At 46.0% G+C, this 14,973-nt stretch overlaps 2 protein-coding genes across 4 annotated transcripts; one reads left to right on the top strand and one right to left on the bottom strand.

The window, feature by feature from the left end:
* Positions 1 to 699: 699 nt before the first annotated feature.
* On the bottom strand, positions 700 to 3,712 carry LOC124699097 (pentatricopeptide repeat-containing protein At3g24000, mitochondrial-like). Its single transcript, XM_047231464.1, has one exon. The coding sequence runs from the start codon at positions 3,710 to 3,712 to the stop codon at positions 950 to 952; it is 2,763 nt and encodes a 920-aa protein (XP_047087420.1). The 3' UTR covers positions 700 to 949.
* A 612-nt stretch (positions 3,713 to 4,324) lies between these two features.
* LOC124703120 (putative disease resistance RPP13-like protein 1) lies at positions 4,325 to 10,140 on the top strand. Of its 3 annotated transcripts, XM_047235334.1 has the most exons (4): positions 4,325 to 4,407; positions 5,266 to 5,769; positions 7,234 to 9,687; positions 9,773 to 10,140. In XM_047235334.1, exons 2-3 carry the CDS (start codon positions 5,380 to 5,382, stop codon positions 9,682 to 9,684), a joined length of 2,841 nt encoding a protein of 946 aa, XP_047091290.1. In that variant the 5' UTR covers positions 4,325 to 4,407; positions 5,266 to 5,379; the 3' UTR covers positions 9,685 to 9,687; positions 9,773 to 10,140. The 3 variants fall into 3 exon arrangements, with proteins under 3 accessions (XP_047091290.1, XP_047091291.1, XP_047091289.1); XM_047235335.1 differs by having other exon boundaries at positions 4,398 to 5,769; positions 9,784 to 10,140; XM_047235333.1 differs by having other exon boundaries at positions 4,403 to 5,769.
* Positions 10,141 to 14,973: the final 4,833 nt, after the last annotated feature.

Here is a 14,973-nt window from a genome sequence, read left to right as displayed (position 1 = left end):
TTCAGTGTGTGCACCAACGAAATGTTAGGTCATGAATCTTCTACTGATGGTTGGTTCCAGAATATTTGTTCCGGAAAGAACACAAGACAGTTACCGGTGTAGTTTCTTCACTAATAATCAAAGTGATTAATGGTAATCTTAAGGCTCACCTGTGTTGGCATCAACTGGATATTTCTTAAAGAGTTCCCCTTCTTCCGATTCCATATATTGTCGTTACACTGCATCAAGAACCACCCACCAGCGTTGAGCAGCAATATTCAGATCAAATAGTTACCAGCACAAAAATAAATCTTCTAAGTCCATTACTAAACATGTACACAAAAAATATCTTTTTCTTTTACTCCCTCCAGGCGACCACTTTTCTCTGTACAGTGACTACAGTCCTACACATCGAATCAACTGCCTTTTGTCCATGAATAATCTCATCAAAAATCTGAACAGGAGCATTCCATGAATAATCTCATCAAAAATCTGAACAGGAGCATGATCCGCCTGACAGTACATAACTAAATCAAGGACCCATATTTTCAACAATAAGGAACGAAGGAACAACTGTAACTGACAAGATGTGGTGTTCATGTTCAGTGTATGCACCACCATGTGGTAGACATGGTGAGCAACTAAACAATTGTTATACAAACAAAAAAATGTTCAGTGTATGCACCAACGATTGGATATTTCCTAAAGAGTTTAGCTTCTTCTGATTCCATATATCATTGTCACACTTTATCAAGAACCACGATTGTATAGGTCGGCGCCACCCCACCAGCATTGAGCAGCAATATTGAGATCAATAGTTTCCAGCACAAAAACACATCTTGTAGGTCCATGACTAGACATGTATACAAAAAAATCCTTTTCTTTTGCTCCGACCAGGCGACCACTATTCTCTGTACAGTGACTACAGTCCTACACATAGAATCAACTGCCTTTTTGTGCATGACTAATCTCACCAAAAATCTGAACAGGAGCATGATCCGCCTTTGAAATGGTGGAACCTATAAGGATCTCTCAGCACAATTTCCCTGTCAAAAACCATGCTAACAAGCTTAAATACCAAATGGCAGTCTGCACAAACCCTGAGATTCTTAAATATCCTTACTGTACAACCTTCCGGAACAGTGATAAGGCCATAGGCCAATGCAAGCTTCTCGCTGTGATTCCAAAGGTTCTGCTCCTTTTGCTCCTCATCTGTATCATGCAATGCTGATGAGGTATCAGCAACATAACCTACATCCCTGAGCTTCAGAGAGATCTCATCTAACTTCGCATAGATTTCTTCTGTGTGCTTATGACTCCGGTCACCTATACCAAAGGTGCTTACTTCTTTCTTTTGCTTAAGCCAACTGCAAGCAGGTCTTTTATTCAAATTGATGTTTTTCATGTGACTTCTTAGTCTGTCAACATCAGACCATCTTGCACTTGTAGCATATAAGTTCGACAGAAGAACATAAGCCGAGTCGTCAAAAGGATCCAACTCAAGGAGTTTCTTGGCGGCTTTCCTCCCAATATCCAGATTTTTGTGAGTTCTACTAGAAGACAACAAACTACGCCAAATTAGATCATTTGGTAAGACTGGCATGTCCTCGATGAATTTCTCTGCCTCGGTAAATCTCCCTAAACGTCCAAGGACATCAACGATGCAAACACAATGCTTTATTCCAGGGGAAACACCAAATACAGAAGACATCGAGTTATAGTAATCAATACTCTTGTCCACTAGACCAGCATGACTACAAGCTGAGAGAAGGGTGACAAATGTTACGTAATCTGGCTTTCGCCCCATCGACACCATATGCTTAAATGTGTCCTCAGCTTCCTTGAAATATCCATATCTTGCATAACCTGATATCAATGTGTTCCAGCATTGTTGTGGTCGAACGGCAGGATCAGGAAGCATTTTCAACATTTCATCCATCTTTCCACATTTCCCGTACATATCCATTGCAGCATTAACCACATGACTGTCAATATCCAGCCCACATTTCACACCAAGTCCATGTAGCTGCATGCCTTCTTCTAGTGATGCCAGGCTTGCACTGGATGACAAACATTCAGCCAAACAAACATGATCAAGACTGTTTCCAGCATGCCGCATATCGAGGAAAAGCTTTAGGGCTTCCTCCCCATGGCCATGTTGAACATTCGCGGCAATCATAGCATTCCAGGAAACGACACTTTTGTTCATGATTGTATGAAATACATTAGTGCTAGAATCCAAGTCACCGCAGCTTGCATACATTGTGATCAGAGAGTTGCTAACAAAGTCATCTGCTACGAATCCAGCATGGATTGTATATGCGTGCAGCGGAAGTCCATAGTTACGCAACTCATTTGAAGATGTGAAAGAACCCTGGATATTTACTATTGTTATGTAATTCGGCTTTATTTCCCCACTTCTCATCCAGGTAAATACTTGCATTCCCTTAGTACAATCTGCAAGCGCCGCATAGCTCCCAATAAGTACATTGCAACTAACGACATCATGAGTTGGCATCGACTGAAACACTCTCTCAGCATCTTGGATGGAATTGCATTTACCATACATCGTGAGGAGAGAATTACCAACCAGTAGATTGCTTTGAAGACTTAACTGCAATATCATGGCATGAACCATTCTACCATCCATCAAGGCTTCTGGACCTGAACATGCTCCTAAAGCACTGGAAAATGTCATGCGATCAGGAGCTTCGCTAGTCTGAAGTAACAGACCTACTGTCTTCAATGCATCCATGTTATTGCCGTTCTGGACATAGGACGAAATCATAGTGTTCCACGATATTAGATCCCTTCTGCCCATGCTCCAGAACAGGACCTCAGCATCAACCAACTTCCCAGCAGCGGAATACATATTTACAAGGGCATTAGTCACAGGAATATGAGAATGCAGACCACTTCTGAGACACAGGGAATGAACTCCACTTCCAGTGCTGACATTATCTGACGAGGCGCAGACACATATCAGGCTGCATAAAGTAGTTGCATCATGCCTTAGCAATCCACCACGACGCATATCTGAGAATACCAGAAAGCATCTGCTGCACAGTCCTTCATGTGAGTACATGGATACCATAGCGTTCCATGATATAGTGTCACGTTCCCCCATTCGATAAAAGAGCTTCTCAGCGTCTTGCACCCTTCCGATGTTACCGAGCATGGTAATCAGTGAATTTGCCACGGAGACATGTCGTTGTAGGCCAGAAACTAGGACCTGGGAAAATACCTGAAGCCCAGCCACCTCATTCTTGAGCGACCCGCACAAGCTGACCACCGTGGCGAACGAATTCGCGTTGCACGTGACACCTTCCTTCCGCATCCGGCGATAAGCTCCCAGCGCCTCTTCCAGGTACCCGTTCGACGACAAGGCCACCATCAAGGCCGTCCACGACACGACGTTGCGCTCAGGCATCTCCCAGAACAACCTGCGCGCGTCCAACGCACGCTTGTGGGAGCCGTACAGGTGAAGGAGCGCCGTCCCGATGTAGACGTTGACCATGAGCCCGGCCTTGTGGGTGAGCGCGTGGATGGCGGCCCCGCACGCGTCCTCCCCCCAGCGCTCGCAGGCGGTGACGAGGCTGGCGAGCGCGAACCCGCTGAGCGGGACCTCGCGCTCCCGCATGCCCTGCAGAAGGTTGAACGCCGTGGAGTCGCGGCCGCACCGGGCGCAGCCGGAGACGGCGGTGTACCAGGAGGACGGGGTCCGGTCGGGCATCGCGTCGAACAGGTGGAGCGCGGCGTCCGGGGAGCGGCGGTGCCGGAAGTAGAAGGCGAGCAGGGTGTTGCTGTGGAAGGCGCTGAGCGGCAGCGCGCGGCGGAGGACGACCCCGTGGACGGCGCGCGCGAGGAGCGGGGCGTCGGCGAGGTGGGCGAAGCCGGTGGTCGGGAACTGGGCGACCGCCGGGTGCGGGTGGTCGGTGAGGAGGGTGAAGGGGTGGTGCGGAGGTGCGTTGATAGGGCATGGCTGCGCGCGAGTGGAGAGGCGGCGGGAGGAGCCGGCGGCGGCGGCGAGGCGCGGCGCTGCTCGGTTGAAGTGGCTGGCCAGTTTGGCGGTGGGGAAAATGGCGGGCGGCTTCGTTCGAGTTTCGGGTTTGGTAGCGACCTACCTATGGAGGAAGAGAAGGAAAAGGACGACCGTGCGCAGTAAGTAACCTCCACGGCAAAACTGGCCCATGTAGAAACTTGGATACGAGTTTGGAGGCCCAGGCCCATGACCACTAGATTCTGTTCCCCCAGTCTTCAGCCCGCCGGCATCTCCGACTCTGCTGCCCGGCGGAGGAGGAATGGAGGATGGCGGCGGAACTCCGGTGTGGTGGCTGAAGGAGATTTTCCGTCGACATTTCGCCGCTTTCTGCTGAGGCCCACATAGATTCCGGCAGGTCAGCACATACTAGCGAGGCCTCGGACAAGGTTTGGTTTCCTTTTCTCTGTAGTGCTCTTGTATCTGCCTTTTCCCCACATTGGACAGATAGTTTCGGAATTTACATCAAATAACAGCATCATGTAAAACTGTCTCTTAGAAATTGGACCAAACTTACATACAGATTAATTAAACGGTCATTTGGTACTTGTTTATGTATTTTACCTGTCATTGCAACGTATCAATAGTTGTACATCACCTATTATAACCCTACTCCTACTATATAAGCATGTTTCCATGGTTTCTGATGCAAACTACTACCTCTGGTCACATTTAATTGACGTGAGACAACACTACTTGTATGCTAGGATTAACACCACTCTGCGTCGATTTAATCCGAACGGAAGGAGTAGACAATAAGTTTTATCAAAAATTAAAAATAAAGGACGACAAGTTAGTTGAAATGGCTTTATCAAGCATGTCAATTGGTACTTGTTTATCTATATATGTACCTGTCATTAATTAGGTGCGGATGCAATGTATCCATGAATTCACTTGCGCTATCTGTAACTGACATTAGCAGTTAGTTGAACTAGTAGCTTTACCAATGGAACTCAACAGTTTTGGTTGTTCATGTGATATGTTGCTTCTATTGTTTTTATTTTCAAGAATCAAGGTTGCACAAGATTAGTCAGCTGCAGTAAATAAGGGCAAATAACATACATATCTCTTGCAAGGAATCGGTTGACTAGTATACTAGGTTCACCATAAAAAGGTGCTTTAGCAGCGGTAAAGCAAAGGATATATATTATTCTTACATAAAGTAGCCGCTGGACAGATTAGGATGGCTTCTTTAATTATAGAGATGGTGACTGAATGGAATCTTCCTTTTGAATCTGATTCTGAAGACATTTGTGCTGCTGGGACGCACACCCCTGACAAAAAATGCTCTCCTTCCACAAGTTGTTGCTGTTGGAGATCCTAATATGTGAAGTTCTGCTTCTGGCAAAAATCAGCTACTCATGCTGGAGCCAATGACTGCGTTGGGAATAGCCATGAAAGCCGTCGGGTGGATCGCATCGCCCATCATCTGTGACCTTTTCAAGAAATGCTCCACCTACCTCAGCTTTGATGCATCGGAGAAGCTGCAGCAGCTTGGGCCAAAAGTCTTGCTTCTTGAGCGGGTGATCGAAGCATTTGAGCAGATCCCTGACAAGCCTCGCTTGGAGCGGCTGTTCCAGGATCTCAAGTCTGCTTTCTATGAAGCCGAAGACATCTTGGATGACGTCGAGTATCACTGTCTCGAGAAGAAGATCCAAGATTGCACATTGAAGTCAGACAGCGGCGCGCTTCGACATAAGAGGTGTTGGGTGAAGAAACTCCTCCCCATGGGGTCCCCCCTGAAAAATAAGGTCATTCCCTTGCACCCATGTGTTTTTGATTTTTCCCTGGATCTCATGCACTGTTGTGCCATATATGGTGCGTTCATATGACAAGCATGGCAAGTGCCACTGTGGGTTTGTATTTTCAGCAACCGCTATGGCATATGATCAAATCCTACGAAAAAGGTCATTTTCTTTTTCCATGTGTTCCGATCCTTTTCGGAAAATCCACGCATTCAGATCATGGATAATTGTAGAGAACTAGAAGATAGATGTGGGTATTCCTTGTTTGTAGCTAAACAAAATGCGGTTGTGACAAATATATCTATGTTTTATCTTTATAAGATGATACAAATGTAAGATTTTTGCATGTCTGGCTGCTCTGAATCGATGCCAGAAAGCTGCCTGATTGCAGCGGTGTGGCTTGTATCATCCAGAGTGATGCCTGCTCTGTGATCAGAAGACGAGACCATCTCGCATCTCCTGATAAGCTGTGGTTCGCGCACCAGGTTTGGCACTCAGTTATGTCCAGGTGTGACATGCACGCAATCTGCCTGCAACCGGACAATTAGTTTTACTACTGGTTCTTGAAGCAGATAGAGCTGGAGGTGAGAAGCTTAAAGGTTAACTTTTGAAAATGAGACACCAATCCGGGGACTCCACACTGCCTGTGTGTTTAAAAACGAGAAGCCAAATTGGCGAGAGCTGGTTGAATCCATTCTCCATGGGGCCAGGCAGCAGCCTGTGGAACGAAGCAGGGGCAAGGCACTGAGACGCCTGCCTCTGTACCTGTGATGTCGTGATGTTGGCACTTTTTTATCCTCTGTAGTTCTTCAGCAGTCTCTTTTATTTTTCTCTGTGGTTTTTGATTAGTTAGGAGCCTACCCCAACTTGCTTGGGAAAAAGTCTTTGATGTTGTTGTTGTTGTTGTTTTCTATTAGTTTGGCTTAGGATCTTTTTGCTAGTTTTCGCTTTGTTTGTTTTGGCCCTTTAGCCTTTGCCTGTCCTTTGTGTCATCGTGACGCTTCTTTGTAATACGAAATGATAGGCATCAACGCAGAGATACTCAATTTAAAGTGAGTAAACAGAATTCCGTACTCAATCTCATCACATTTTGATGCATGCTTGAGAAATATAACTGCTATCTAAGACATTGAACTCACCTAGTTATTCTAAACTACTCCGATGCATCATCTATATGTGCAGGGGTGTAATGAACAGTGGTATTTACCACTTCCTCGCTCTCAGATTGTAGGCAAAATTTGTCCATCTAGTGTTAGTCAGTGTTGACTTTTCCTGGTCATTATTCGGTTAGTACCATATTTGTGGCACACCACACTTCTAGCATACTATGTCCTGCTTGTTGTATACACAAAACTATAGTTTTTTTTTTCATTTGTGATATGTAGGTATTTCATCTTTTTTCTAGTCTAGGAGACAGTCCTCGTAAAAATCTTATTGTTTGCTCATATGAACACCTTTTTTTTTTTTCAGGAGACTGGTATGCAAAAAAAACAGTTAAAGGATAGCCTAGAGAGGATAGAAAACATTATAAACAATGCGTACAAGTTTGTTGAAAATCTGAACTTGTCCACCATTAGTAATTTCAATGAAGCGCAAGCTGATTTGGCCAATTCAAGAGGTGTAGTCACTACTTCGTCTCCTCCTACAGTAGTAATCGGGCGTGATAAAGATTGTGACAAGATAATAGAAATGCTTCATGAGAAGGAAGGTGAGGTTCAAACAAACACTAATAGTCGTCTATGTTATTCCACAATTGGCATTCATGGCATCGGCGGTTCTGGGAAATCAACCCTTGCACAGTTAGTTTGTGCCCGTGAGAAGAAGGACATGCAAGAGAAAAGGGGCGGCCATTTTGACCTTGTTATGTGGGTTCATGTTTCTCAAAGTTTTAGTGTGGGTGACATTTTCAAGGAAATATTTGAGGCGGCTACAGGGAATCAGTGCCCACAACTCAATAATCTCAACACCCTACAAGTTAAGGTAGAGGAGGAACTGCATGGAAAACGATTCCTCCTGGTACTCGATGATGTCTGGTGCAGTATTAAAGAAGAGAGAAAGCGTCTGGAATTACGACAAATACTTTTTCCCATGAAGGCTGGGGAGGAAGGAAGCAAGATCCTGGTGACTAGCCGAACTAAAGATGCATTACTAGTTCTAGGTGCTACAGAACCGAGATGCATACCCATATGTGACCTGGATGACAATCTCTTCCTTAATTTGTTAATGAATTATGCACTTGAAGGCGCAATTATAGATGATCATGTCCGAAGGAGACTCGAAGCAATTGGGGCTGACATTGCTAAAAAACTGAAGCGGTCACCTCTAGCCGCCAGAATAGTGGGAGGACGGCTTAGGAGGAGACCAAATGCTGAGTTTTGGACAACAGTTAAAAATGGGAAGCTTGTCAATGAGACCATGGGAGCTTTGTGGTGGAGCTATCTGCATCTTGATCAGCAGGCTAGGCGATGTTTTTCTTATTGCAGTATTTTTCCCAGAAGACATCCCATGTACCGTACTGAGTTAGTTAACCTGTGGGTGGCAGAAGGGTTTGTAAGAAGTACTAATGAAGGGGAGGACATAGAAGACGTTTGTCGTGAATACTTTGATGAACTAGTGTCAACCTCTTTTCTGCAACCAGGAGGCGGGGACTTGGGTCGTGGTGACTACTATTTAGTTCATGATTTGCTGCATGATTTAGCAGAGATGGTCGCTGGAAGTGATTGCTTTAGAATCGAGAATGGCTGCAGAGAAAGTGGCTTCTTCAGAGAGGGTAAAAGAAAAAGCTGGACAGGAGATGTTCCTAGAGATGTTCGCCATCTTTTTGTACAGAACTATGATGGGGAACTGATTACTGATAAGATCCTTGAACTGGAAAATTTACGCACACTCATCATTTATGCTATTGACCACGGTACATCAGTTGAGGAAAAGATCATTGAGTGTATATTCAAGAGGCTGCCAAGATTGCGGGTGCTGGCCATAGCTTTGAGTAAGAAGTTTGGTTCGTTAATTGCGGAACCCGCTATCTTCTCGGCTCCGGAATCTATTAGTCAGCTAAAGCATCTGCGCTATCTTGCTTTCCGGACAGGCATCTTATGCAGGATAATTTTACCAAGCACGCTTACTAAACTCTACCATATCCAGCTGCTAGATTTTGGTCAGTGTCAAAAATTGGAATTTCCCTCTGCTGACCTTATCAACTTGCGGCACATATTCTGCTTGGCAGGCGTGAAATTTTGTAACGTAGGCAGGCTGATCTCACTCCAAACATTACGGGACTTCATAGTAACGAAAGAACAAGGGTATGAGATAAAGCAACTGAGAGACCTAAACAAGCTTCGCGGCAAGCTGTGGATCCATGGTCTTGGAAATGTCAAAAGCAAGGACGAAGCTCTTGAAGCCAACCTAGCTGCTAAGGAATGGCTCACGGAACTAACACTGTGCTTTGATGATGGTTACGCACCGTGCAGTCCAGAAGTTGAAGCAGAGATACTTGAGGCCCTGTGCCCTCCCATGGGGCTTGAAAGACTAGAAATCTGGTACTACAATGGTTTGGGTTGCCCAAACTGGATTGCGGGAAAGCACAACGGTGGCCCAGAGAACCTGCAAGAACTTGAGTTCTCCGGATGGAGCCAACTGGGACCTGCGCCTGAACTTGGAGCTTTCCCTCATCTCCGTTTGCTCACGATTTGGGAGTGTGAATGGAGCACCTTACCAGACAATATTGAGCAGCTCACATCGCTCAAGAGACTGGTGATCTGTCAATGCTTGAATATTCGGTGTCTTCCAACACTGCCCCAGTCTATTAATGAGTTTAAACTCATTGACTGCAATAAGGAGTTCATGGAGTCATGTCGAACAAAAGGAGATCCAAACTGGCAAAAGATTGAGCACATCCCCTTGAAGAAGTGGCACGTCTAGAAGGTATAAGCATGTAATTCGCTTGGTTGCCTTCAGTAACCATGATCCGTTACTAACTGTACCCATGCTTGTTGATCCATTTGTGAAGCTGTCAAATAGGCTCTGACGAGGACATGTTCTGGTGTTGCATCACGTACTTGCGCTTTAGATGATCGGAATTCGGTGAAGGCAATGTTCAGCAAGGACAAGGTGGTTCAGATCCAAAGCCAAAAACCACATGCCTAGCCGCATGATGGTGTGATTCGTTGGTGAATCTGTGTTACTTTATGTTCCCATTGTGGAAAATGAGACAGCGTGGATTTTGATATGTGTTGAACTCTTATAATTTGGTTGTTGTGGTTTTGGAATAGCATATGTTATATGCCTCGAAGAGTGAATAATGTCACGTATGTAAATCCGTATACAGTAGTAAATCTTTCGACTGCATTAATGTTTGAACTGGTTACTACTCCGTGATGTGTTGAAGGTATTTCGATACTGCGTTTCAGTAAATCTTGAATGTTTGTTCCGAAAATACTTCGAAATTTGTCCAGAGAGGATGCATAACCGTCTGTTTCTCTCCCAGCACTCTGCAAGCGGTGACGAGGACGACGGGCGCGAACCCGCTGAGTGGAACCGCACGTTCACGCAGGTCGAACGCTGCATATTCACGTCCGCACCAGACAAAAGCCGGAGACGGCATTGCGTCGAACAGGGGCAGCGCAGTGTCAGGTGCGCGGGGGCGGAAGTAGAAGGCGAGTAGGATGTTTGTGTGGAACATTTCTCATGGATGGCGAGCGCGAGGAGCGGGTTGTCGGCGAGGTGGGAGAAAGCCGGTGCTCAGGAACTAGGCATTGGGCAACCGTGGGGTGCGGGTGGTCGGTGAGGAGGCTGAAGGGGCAGTGGCGGAGCGTGAGGAGATGTCAAGGGAGGGCCATTTTTCATATTAACACGAAACATGGGGAAAAAACCTTCTAGACACTAAGAAATCGTCTATTCACCACAAACACTTACAATTGCGTGATAATTAGCGTTGCATCCAACTCTCAGCATTATTCATTTTAATCAAAAACAGGTGAGATAAGAGACAAACCAAATTGAACATATATTTTTTTAAATCAGGCCCGGGCGACCACATGTGCAGGGTGTGCACCTTGGGGGGGGGGGGGGGCAAATTTATATATAGGCCCATATATTCATGTAGGAAAAAAATAGAAAGAAGAATAGTTAGGAAGCTTACCCGGGCCTTCAGCCTTGGAAGGTTGACGTTTCCCAACTCAGCTATCTGAGACGAGCCGCTGTTCAGTTAATACCTGACACCGCCTCTAGGCGATTAGGGTTTTGACCTACCTTTCCGGCGGTTCCACGCCGGCGATGAGGGTTTGCTGCTCCGTCTGCTGTGATCCGCTGCCTCTCTTCTCATGTTGTCTACGCTCGGGCTGGCCAAGGGAACGACTGGATCGATTACCCAGCCTTGGTGTGTTGCACGTCTAGGGTTGCGGAGGAGATCGGGATGGCGGAAAAGGAGAAGGGTGAGACGAGTGAGGCACCGATCCGCTCTGGTTTGGAGCCATCGATTGAGGACCTGCTGACGAGTTTGAACCTGAGGGAGGAGGACATTGAGGGGCTGTTTGTCCCCAAGGATGAAGTAGAATCGCTGAAGGTGGGATCACGGTGGATGGCGGTGATGCGCCTGTTAACCTCGAAACCTTTCAGTGATGCATCCCTCAAGAAAACTATGAGGTTTGCGTGGGCTCCGGGGCAGGAGGCAAACTTTCGCGATGTGCAGGAGAATAAGTTTCTGGCAAATTGCTTGGGAGATTGGCGCAGGATAACGGAGCAGGGCCCCTGGATCTTCCGCGACAATGGGTTGCTCATCGAAAAGTATGATGGGAGTAGTAGTGCGTCGGCGATACAGCTTGTCTGTATCCTTGCGTGGGCTCAAATCCTTGATGTGCCCGAGCTGTATAGGAAAAAGCAGCTGATCTCAGGGGTGGCTGTGAGCATTGGTGAGGTTTTGGCTGTGGACATGAATGGAGCGGGGCTACCTGGTGATGACTACCTAAGGGTGAGGGTTTGTCTGGACATTAGAAAGCCACTGACCTGTTTTGTATCTTTCAAGCCGGAAGGAGAAGTAGGAGTGATCATGTGAGTCAAGTATGAGAAGATCCTGCGCTTTTGTCTTTTGTGCGGATTGTTGGGCCATGAGCAGGAGGAGTGCTGACATAGGCATCCCTAATGGGCCTGCCGAAGAAGGTACCCGGGGTTTACGGCCCACGACCCGAAGATTACAAAGCCCGGAAGTCCAATAAAGCATCGATATGGAAGATAGAGATATATTAGGAATGGACTTGTAACTATACGGGACGAACTCAAAGAGTATCCCGCTGTTTTTAACTTGTACATCATGAAATCCTCGGCTCCGCCTCCTATATAAGGGGGGGTGATGGCGTGCAGTCGACACGTCCGTTGGGAACCCCAAGAGGAAGGTGTGATGCGCACAGCAATAAGTTTCCCTCAGTAAGAAACCAAGGTTATCGAACCAGTAGGAGTCAAGGAACACGTGAAGGTTGTTGGTGGCGGAGTGTAGTGCGGCGCAACACCAGGGATTCCAGCGCCAACGTGGAACCTGCACAACACAATCAAAGTACTTTGCCCCAACGTAACAGTGAGGTTGTCAATCTCACCGGCTTGCTGTAAATAAAGGATTAGATGTATAGTGTGGATGATGATGGTTGTTTGCGAAGAACAAGTAAAGAACAAGTATTGCGATGAGATTGTATTTCAGATGTAAAGAATTGGACCGGGGTCCACAGTTCACTAGTGGTGTCTCTCCCATAAGATAAATAGATGTTGGGTGAACAAATTACAGTTGGGCAATTGACAAATAAAGAAGGCATAACAATGCACATACATATATCATGATGAGTACTATGAGATTTAATCGAGGGCATTACGACAAAGTACATAGACCGCTATCCCAGCATGCATCTATGCCTAAAAAATCCACCTTCAGGTTATCATCCGAACCCCTTCCAGTATTAAGTTGCAAACAAAAGACAATTGCATTAAGTATGGTGCGTAATGTAATCAACACAAATATCCTTAGACAAAGCATCGATGTTTTATCCCTAGTGGCAACGAGCACATCCACAACCTTAGAACTTTCTGTCACTGTCCCAGATTCAATGGAGGCATGAACCCACTATCGAGCATAAATACTCCATCTTGGAGTCACAAGTATCAACTTGGCCAGAGCCTCTACTAGCAACGGAGAGCATGCAAGAACATAAACAACATATATGATAGATTGATAATCAACTTGACATAGTATTCAATATTCATCGGATCCCAACAAACACAACATGTAGGATTACAAATAGATGATCTTGATCATGATAGGCAGCTCACAAGATCTAACATGATAGCACAATGAGGAGAAGACAACCATCTAGCTACTCGCTATGGACCCATAGTCCAGGGGTGAACTACTCACACATCGATCCGGAGGCGATCATGGCGATGAAGAGACCTCCGGGAGATGATTCCCCTCTCCGAGCAGGGTGCCGGAGGCGATCTCCCGAATCCCCCGAGATGGGATTGGCGGCGGCGGCGTCTCGAAAGGTTTTCCGTATCGTGGCTCTCGCATCGGGGTATTCGCGACGAAGGCTTTAAGTAGGCGGAAGGGCGAGTCGGGGCGTCACGAGGGACCCACACGCTAGGGCCGCGCGGCCGGGGCCCGGGCCGCGCCGCCCTAGTGTGGCGTCGCCTCGTGGCCCCACTTCGTATCTCCTCGGTCTTCCGGAAGCTTCGTGGAAAAATAGGACCCCGGGCGTTGATTTCGTCCAATTCCGAGAATATTTCCTTACTAGGATTTCTGAAACCAAAAACAGCAGAAAACAACAACTGGCTCTTCGGCATCTCGCCAATAGGTTAGTGCCGGAAAATGCATAATAATGATATATAATGTGTATAAAACATGTGAGTGTCATCATAAAAGTAGCATGGAACATAAGAAATTATAGATACGTTTGAGACGTATCAGGGGGTCGAGGGAAAAAGAAAGGATCGATTTATTGTCAACACAACCCTAGTTTTAGCAGTCGAGCACCTTTTCGGCTGAAACAACGGTACTGGGAAACTGGGCGACCGCCGGGTGCGGGTGGTCGGTGAGGAGGCTGAAGGGGTGGTGCGAAGGTGCGTGGATAGGGCATGGCTGCGCAAGAGTGGAGAGATGGCGGGAGGAGCGGGCGGCGGCGGCAGCGGCGAGGTTGAATCAGGCGCGGCAGGATTGGCTGTCCAGTTTGGCGGTGGGGGAAATGGCGGGCGGCTTCGCGTTTCGGCTTTGGTAGCTACCAATGGGAGCGCCTAATCCCCGCTTTAAGCGGGAGCGAACTCCCTCCCGCCTGCAGCGCTGTCTCCATGGGCCGAATCGACGTGGCCCAACAAAAAGGTATTGCCTTTTCTTTTTCCCTTTTTGTTTATGTTTTCTTTTTATTTTTTTATTTTTCTCCTTTTGGAAAACATTTTTAAAATCTGAAGTTTTAAAAACAAATAGAATATTTTCGGTAATTTAACTTTTTAAATTGGAACATTTTTTTAAATTTGAACATTTTTAAAAATTGAGTTTTTAACATGAACATTTTTTAAAAATAACTTTTTAAATTTGAACATTTTTAAAATTTGAACATTTTTAGAGTTGAACAATTTTTTTCAATTTTTTAATTTGAACAATTTTTAATTTTGAACTTTTTTATATTTGAACATTTTTTGTATTTGAACATTTTTTGTATTTGAACAATTTTTGTATTTGAACTTTTTTATATTTGAACATTTTTTGTATTTGAACATTTCTTAAATTTCGAAAATGTAAAAAACTAGAAAACGGAGAAAACCATAAAAGCCTAAAAAGAAAAACGAAAACCAGTAAAACCGAAAAAAAAAACTGAAGAAACCAGGAACCAGACCGGAAGTTTCCAGAAACTTCCAAAACCCGGCAGAATAAAAAAAAACAACTGAAAACCTTTTACTGCTGTTGTCGCTAAATGGGCCGGCCCAACCTATCGCGCTCTGAGCGGAACGCCGGATAGCGCCCGCTATAAGCGGCGAATAGGTTTCGCCGCTACCAATGGAGGAAGAGAGAAGGAAAAGAACGACCGTGCCCAACAAAATTGGCCCATGTAGAAACTTGGATACGGGTTTGTTTGATGGCCCATGTTCCCCCAGTCCGTCTTCAGCGGCGGCCGAATCCCGCCCGCCGAAGTCTCCGGCGGAGGAGGAGTGGAGGATGGCGGCGGAAGGAGATTCTCC

The sequence above is a fragment of the Lolium rigidum genome, chromosome 3 (assembly GCF_022539505.1).
Source record: "Lolium rigidum isolate FL_2022 chromosome 3, APGP_CSIRO_Lrig_0.1, whole genome shotgun sequence".
Lineage (NCBI taxonomy): Eukaryota > Viridiplantae > Streptophyta > Magnoliopsida > Poales > Poaceae > Lolium > Lolium rigidum.
This window is presented reverse-complemented; position numbering and strand designations above follow the sequence as displayed.

What these genes read in the sequence shown, in the direction of transcription:
- LOC124703120 (XM_047235334.1), top strand. Translation starts at nt 5,380, where the DNA reads ATGCTGGAGCCAATGACTGCGTTGGGAATAGCCATGAAAGCCGTCGGG. An exon ending in GGTCCCCCCTGAAAAATAAG is followed by an intron (nt 5,770 to 7,233) that starts GTCATTCCCTTG and finishes TTTTTTTTTCAG; the next exon opens with GAGACTGGTATGCAAAAAAA.
- LOC124699097 (XM_047231464.1), bottom strand. Translation starts at nt 3,712, where the DNA reads ATGCCCGACCGGACCCCGTCCTCCTGGTACACCGCCGTCTCCGGCTGC.